Source organism: Etheostoma cragini, chromosome 2, assembly GCF_013103735.1.
Source record: "Etheostoma cragini isolate CJK2018 chromosome 2, CSU_Ecrag_1.0, whole genome shotgun sequence".
In the NCBI taxonomy this organism is placed as follows: Eukaryota; Metazoa; Chordata; class Actinopteri; order Perciformes; family Percidae; genus Etheostoma; species Etheostoma cragini.
The window spans coordinates 30,008,876-30,016,632 of record NC_048408.1 but is presented as its reverse complement, the minus strand read 5'-3'; the positions used below and the strand labels follow the sequence as shown (position 1 = coordinate 30,016,632).

Genomic DNA, 7,757 nt, shown 5'->3' with positions numbered 1-7,757 from the left:
GAATTGACAACAGTCTTAAACTAGCAAAGACACCCGCGTTGGGGTTTAATGTTCACATAAATGTCTTCTTCGTTGCCTGTTGGTGCCAGGGCTGTAGTCAAGACCACCTTAGTCGAGTCCAATACAAGTCCAAGACCAGGACTAGTCAAGACCGAGTCCAAAAAGGTTTGAGTCTGAGTCAAGACCGAGTCCAGGACAGGAAAAAAGGTCTTATACATGACAGTATCAAGTCAATCATTCTGGGTTTCACTTTCCCTCCAATGCTATTATCAACATAATAAAGACACCTGGACTCGGTCCAGACCAAAAGCCCAGAAGCCATATCTGGCAAGACCAGTGGCCGAGGCTCGGGTACTACAGCCTTGGTTGGTGCATTGCTTGGTTTCTTTGCACGTTACTGCCACCAACTGTCGATCAACAGAACAGCAGAAAACCTGAGGCAGGAATATTCCTGCAATATTTCATCCTCTGACTTTCATTTACTTTAATGTAACCTTTGATTTTTTTTTTTTTTTTAATATTCCACAGTGAGATTCAGAATAACGTAAAAGGGTTCACACAAAAGTACAAACAGACTTAAAACTAAAATGGACATACGGGACATAATGAGACGCTACCTTAAAACCTCAAAACCAACGGGTCTTTTCTCCTCTTCTCTCAACACTCATGATCACGATACAGCGTCACCACAGTGGTGCAATTTCACAAAGATACAACTTATATGACAGAAATCCACCAAGTGCACTTGTCAAAAACAAGTATTTTCCATGAAAACACCGGTCATGAGATAAGCTGCAATATCGTGGACTTATCATTACATTTTGCATTAAACATATGCACCTACACTAACATCTACCATGGACATAAAACAACCTTTATCTACGGTAGGGGCCCTTTCTGGCACCTAATAGGCCCCCACACTTTACATCTAACCTGAAATATGACACAGGGCTGTGTGTAACAACCTGAAAACTATCCTTGTTTTTGTCATTGTGGGTTTGGAAGCAACTTCATTGATATTTTGTATATTTTTTTTTTTGCACTCTACTTTTACTGCAACTAACTGTTTTTCCCTCAGGAAAATTTAGGAATTGCAGCATAGTATCGCAATATTTTCAGTGGCAATACTGTATAGATACACAGGCGCCAAGTATGGATCTTTTATTATATTATAAATTTAATCAATTTAAAAAGAAATATTAATTATATATTATCTATGTGTTGGTCAGTTTGTCCCATTTTGCTGCGATAACATTGAAGCAAGGTGAACAAACAGAGAAACGTTTCTTTTCTAGATGAAACAGATACTGATTAGTTTCCTTTTGGGGACGTCAATTGAAATTGTGAAAAATTTGAAGTTGGAAAAAAGGTTATAAATTGCAGTATATCGCAGAATATTGCAATGTGTTTAAAATCCCAATAATATCGTGTTGTGATGATCTCGTACTGGGAGACGTCTAGTGACCCCACCTCTAGTGATTTGTGTTATTTTTTTTTTTTAGAACAGGGTTAATAAACCCCGGGAACGTCTAATCCGTCTCTCATATAACAAGTTTAACCCGGATGCAGTGTGATATGTTTACATCTTCTGCCCGTGTCTCCCTCAGGTGGACTCCGAGTCCAACGAGCTGGTGGACGGGTCCCTCGTGGACCTGTGCGGCGCCACCCTGCTGTGGCGGACGGCGGCCGGCCTGGCGCACACGCCCACCGTCAAGCACCTGGAGGCCCTGCGGCAGGAGCTGAACGCCGGGCGGCCGCAGTGCCCCGTGGGCCTCAACACGCTGGCGTTCCCCAGCCTTCGCCGCAAGGACGTCCCGGACGAGAAGCAGCCCTGGGCCTACCTGCGCTGCGGCCACGTGCACGGCTACCACGGCTGGGGGGGCCGCCGCGACCCCGCGGTGGAGGCGGAGCGCCAGGAGAGGGAGTGCCCCATGTGCCGGACGCGGGGCCCGTACAAGCCGCTGTGGCTGGGCTGCGAGGCGGGCTTCTACGTGGACGAGGAGCCGCCGACGCACGCCTTCGTCCCCTGCGGTCACGTCTGCTCGGGGATGACGACGGCGTACTGGAGCCGGATCCCGCTGCCGCACGGCACGCACGCCTTCCACGCCGCCTGCCCCTTCTGCCTTCAGCCGCTGGGCGAAGAGGCCGGCTGCGTCAGACTCATCTTCCAGAGCCCGCTGGACTAGAAACACTCGGACCTCTTGTCTCATGCCTTAACCGAGGGCGTAGGTTTTGTGTCAGCAGTCGGGGGGGGGGGGGGGCACAGAAAGGTTTAAGATATAATCTACACTCTAAGAAATACATCCGTAAAATAACTGAAAAAGTTCTGGCAGCTCAACACCCGGACTTTTCCCCTTAGTTAAAATAATGCAAAAGATGTGTGTGTGAATCTACAGTTAAAATACAGAAACATTTTCTGTTAGGCCAGTTATATAAAACGGTCTCACATCTCAGTTAGTAACCTTCTGAAAACGTCAAATATAGTGTAAAAAGCAACAAAAACATCAGAAATGGGACGAATAATTGGGAAGAAAGTGACAACGTGAACTTAATCTCCCAAAACCAAGGATACATATTTAGAAGGGAGAAATCTACTTCTTCTAAATACCCCCCCCCACCAAAATCTACGCTCACTGCCTTAAACAACAGTTTTTTCTATAACTTAATTCTTTTAATTTAATTTAACTTAATTTTGACCAATATATAAAGAGTGGATTCCGGCCCTTTTTTCTTTAAATATTATGTGATTCAGGTGTTAAAGTGGTGAAAGTTCTTCCCTTTGACAACACTGTGACAATGTTAGATTTGACTTACACTTTCTTTTTAATTTATTCCTTTTTATCTCGTCATTGAAATGTTTTGTAAATGAATGCAGGATGTAGCAGCTGATTACTGCCTCGACTTGCCTTAAAGAGCCATTAACGCTGATGGTGCGTTAATGCATTAACGAGTCTGAATCTTCATTGTTTTCATCAGCTCTAGCCAGGTTAGCCCTTGTTAGCATGCCAGTTGATAACAAGGCGTTACGCTGCATTTTGTATTTTGTATTTTACAAACAGCATAACAACATGTCTACAGATAGAAGATGGACAGGACTGTGTGTACGTCTGATTCAGTGAGACACAAATAAGACAGAAGTGCTAATAACTGTACGTTACTGCAGCTTTCACTGCTGTTGATGCACGGGGCAGCCATGTTGGATTTTGAGCTCGGTGTACTGCGAGATTATCTGAGTTCCCAAGTCCAAAATCTGAGTTTTTTTTCTGAATTTGAACTCTGAGAAATCAGACTTTCGAGTACAAATGGAACGCACTCTAAGGCTCAAGTTCACCTGGCAATGACAGGCGTCTCAGGTGATCCAATCCCAAGTGGACAGCTGGAGGACGTCACCTGGCATTGACAGGTGTCTCAGGTGATCCGATCACAAGTGGACAGCTAGAGGACGTCACCTGGCATTGACAGGCGTCTCAGGTGATCCAGTCACAAGTGGACAGCTAGAGGACGTCACCTGGCATTGACAGGTGTCTCAGGTGATCCGATCCCAAGTGGACAGCTGGAGGACGTCACCTGGCATTGACAGGTGTCTCAGGTGATCCGATCCCAAGTGGACAGCTAGAGGACGTCACCTGGCAATGACGGCCGTCTCAGGTGATCCGATCCCAAGTGGACAGCTGGAGGACGTCACCTGGCATTGACAGGCGTCTCAGGTGATCCGATCCCAAGTGGACAGCTAGAGGACGTCACCTGGCAGCAGAATGCGTCCTGAGTGACCACCGCTCTGTTTGCAGGTGAACACGTCCATCATTCCTGAAGACACTGACTTTGTTAACTGCACATAATATTCCAGTTTTTGCTCTTATTCCGACTAAGCTGTTTTAACAGCTAATGAAAGTGAATATTCCACAAAAATAGGATTTTATCAAAGTGTCACTCTTTCATTCCTTCAACCAGCTTCTTTAAAACCTCGGCGTTGTGGTGTTTGTACGTATCCAAAAACCTGTGGACACCCAAGTCTGTGATCATGTTTAACCCTTGTGTCGTCCTCGGGTCACATTTATTCATGTTTTCAAAGTTTTTTTTAAAAAATTTAGAAATATGGGATGTTGAAATAAGCAGAGAAAATGTTGGAAAAAAAGTGACAAACCGTTGGAAAAAGGGATGAAAAAGTGACCAAAACATCTGGAAAAAGCTAGAAAAGCGCTGAGAAGGGACAACAAAAGAAGGCATGTGTTTTTTCGGCTGTTGACGGGAAGGCAACACAAGAGTTAAAACTAGCTGTCCGTTAGCAACGCCCAGAGCCGACCGTCCTCCGTAAACAGGCAAGAGGCCATAAACCGTTACAAACTGCAGTAAAAACCCTGATGTAGACGCATATCCTGAATGCGTTGTATCCAAAAAATTTCGAAAAAGGTCTAATTCTGAATATCTAAACAAAATATGCGGTTTATTAGCGTGACGATTCTAGTCTCGGATTCTGCTCCATCGGGCCGGGATTATGGGGAGTGCTACAACCAAAAATGCCTCTGCACTTAATTGGACCTACAACCAATCAGAGCAATGGATAGACCTACAACCAATCAGAGCAAGGTATCTTTCCAATTGCCAAACGCCTCGATGGCGGTTCTCTGTTCCTCTTTTAAAATGAACGCGCTGTCGATATCTTCTCTAACAGTTGCCAAGGAGGAATCTACACGTCTCAGTTCTCCAGCGACGGCCATCTTTGTTCAACAAATTCAACCCAAGCGCTCTTTGGTGAAGTGGTTGATAAGGTTTACTGATCATCTGTCCATCATCGGATTAAGCCCCGCCCTGACGATCTGATTGGTCCGAACTGCTCTGATTGGAGCATCGCTGCTCCACAACGGAGCAAGTCCAGGCCGAACTTCCCGACCTCAAATGTTGTGGGCGGGGCTACGTTTGGCTAGCATCCGGGCTAGCCGTTTACATTCAGTAACTGGAATATAATTCGGAATATTGTCACATTCTGAGTAATCGTGGAATATTATTGTGCAATTTAAACATACTCAATGGAGTAGAGGGGCTGCTGGGTCTTTGTGGTGCTCTGTATCTGTGCTTGTTCTACTCATTACATCGGGCAGAATCTGGTCTCGAATGCAAGTCTCCTTCAGAAATAATCCAGTACACTGTAGGGTGGAGACCAATTTAAAATGACCAATGCATTGTGACTGACCTAGATCTTCTTCAGGGTTCAGGTCTGTCGTTCCTGTTGGCATTTACAAAAAAATAAAAATGTTTAATTATTTAATCTGAAAATAGTCATGTGTCCCTAACTTCTTTCCCCCAGTGGTTGATAGCTGAGGAAGAGACCAGGGAGTGTGGTTTGGGGGCAGGAAGAGTCCCAGGAGGTTTTCAGTGAGGCAGCCAGAGCAGGAACAACCTGCATTCCGCTTCTCGTTTCTCCGCTGAGGCAACAAGGTACGTCGATCACAGAACAGTTTCATATGAGATGTGTATTTCATATGAGCCTTCTGTGCATCTCTTGAGAATTTAAAGCCAGACACCCATGCATAAAGCAGGATGAACTGGTCTAGTTTGTTCTAAGGCTTACAGCTCGTAGACAATACGCACGTTTGGGAAGTCTCTGTTTATCCGCCAGTAAATCAATGCTACCATCCATCCATCCATCCATCCATCCATCCATCCATCCATCCAGGCCAAACGCTAGAACACCCTCTGAAGAAACTACAATATAAGACATGGTTTCAGTTATTTCTACTTTTTCGTTAAGTCCATAATTCCTCATGTGTTCATTCATAGTTTATGGTGCCTTGCTCAAGAGCACCTGGCAGTGCCCAGGAGGTGAAGTGGCCTCTCTCCAGCTACCAATCCACACCCTACAGGTGGAGACTCCCTACAGACTGAGCTACTGCTTAATTTGGTGATGGAGAAGTTATTTCTCATTTCCTCTTCTTCCGAAGGTTGAAAGAAGAGGTCAACTTTACAATTTTTAATTTAGAACGAAATTTACCCAAAAAACAAATTCTCGAGACTAAGATTCAGTTTTGATACAAATAACTGTGTTTTTTGTGAAAAGGAACTTGAGAATCTAGAAGATTTTCTGTGTGAGTCGGTGCAATCCTTCTGGAAACAGACCGGGGAAATCATGACGGATATAAAGTTTGGTGTTTTTGGTGAAGATAAGATAACAATTTGGTGCTTTCAGGGAAACATTTTATACATAAATGCAGATATTTTAAGACCAAACCCTCCCTGATCCATTGGAGGGACGAGCTCAACCTTTCGTATAAGTCACTGAAACTGGTTAAGGACGGAAAAATTTGGTTTATTTATTTGAAACTTTTAACTTAACCGTCATGTTGTCCTCGGGTTAAATTTGACCCGTTTAAAAAAAAATTTAATCACAAAAAATTTGAAATAAGTGCTGAAAATGTCAACATTAGAAATGTCAAATAACTTTGGAAAAAACATTTTTTGAAATGCTCCCACGACATTCAAAAAGTGACAAAAATGTCGGAACAAGCGATTTAATAGTGTGTCATGGTTGACGGGTTAATTTAAGATTTATAATAATATTTATTGATGTTCTATTTTCTCTTCTTAATGTAGATTTGCTATGAACAGTATATGCTCCTATGTTTTTATTATTGACTCGACCCGAGGAAAAAGATCCTTTTTTAATGCCTTGTTTGTTTGTATTTTTGTATTCTGAATGTATAAAATAATAAATAAATTAAAAAAAACATCACCTGTCGTTAGCATCCCATTGACTCCCATTCATTTTGAATAACTTCACATCTGAAGCGTTTAAAGACTCTGTTTGTCTGTTGTTTATTTCTAAAGAAACAACACAATGTATAAAAGGCTCTGCCGATTGGGAATGATTGAGATTTCTCTTGCACAGCTACCAGAAGACTTACAGCTTTCAGACAGGTTGCCCCCACGTCACATCTACGTCATCAAGCTCATTGGGAGGCTGCGCAGTAACGCTCAGCATCACAAGGAAAGAGCTTCTAGTAGACTTATAGATAGAGCAACGGTAGCTGTTGGTCCATTTCTTTAACTGTCTATGGGTAAACACGAGAGCACGCTGTGCAGACAGTAGTAATAGTAGTAGTAGTAGTATTAGTAGTAGTAGTAGTAGTAGTAGTTGATGGACAGGAATAAGAAGATCCTGGTGTTGTCAGGTCTCGCGCTTCTCCTCGTGGAGGAGAGATGTCGCAGGAGAAGAATAAGGAGAAACCGCACAACGTGGGTGAAGTCCCGGATGTCTCAGGGACAGGACCCAGTAGGAGCTTTCCCGAGCTTGTGTCGGGAGCTGGAGGTGCACGAGCCAGACGATTTCAAAAACCTCGACCGAGTCTTCCCTGCCCAGTTCCACGTGCTGGAGGACCTGGTCACACCGATGATCCGGCGCTGCAACACCAACTACCGGGACTGCATCTGCGTCGGGGACCGGCTGAGGGTCACGCTGCGCTACCTCGCGACAGGTGAGCTCCTCGGTTTAGTCCGTCAGACCCGGTCCGGGAGCTCTTCTCTGTAATGAACTAAACCACGTGTTCGTCTGTGAGTGCAGGGGAAAGCTTCAAGAGTCTCTCGTTCCGGTTCCAGATGGGGGTCTCCACCATCAGGCAGCTGGTCCCGGAGACCTGCGACGCCATCTACCAGGTCCTAAAGGACAAGTATCTACAGGTGATGGATGGATGGATACATATATGTGTGTACATGAATTTTTATATATATATATATATATATATATATATATGTGTGTGTACATA

General features: G+C 44.2%; 1 protein-coding gene across 1 annotated transcript in view; it reads left to right on the top strand.

Moving 5' to 3' along the window:
• Positions 1-2,599, top strand: part of LOC117956755 (E3 ubiquitin-protein ligase pellino homolog 1-like) — an 11,342-nt gene extending 8,743 nt beyond the window's left edge. The window contains exon 6 of the mRNA XM_034892005.1: positions 1,608-2,599. Coding sequence (XP_034747896.1) covers positions 1,608-2,186 — 579 coding nt within the window. The 3' untranslated portion in view covers positions 2,187-2,599. The remainder of the gene's footprint in view (positions 1-1,607) is intronic.
• The last annotated feature ends 5,158 nt before the right edge of the window (positions 2,600-7,757 follow it).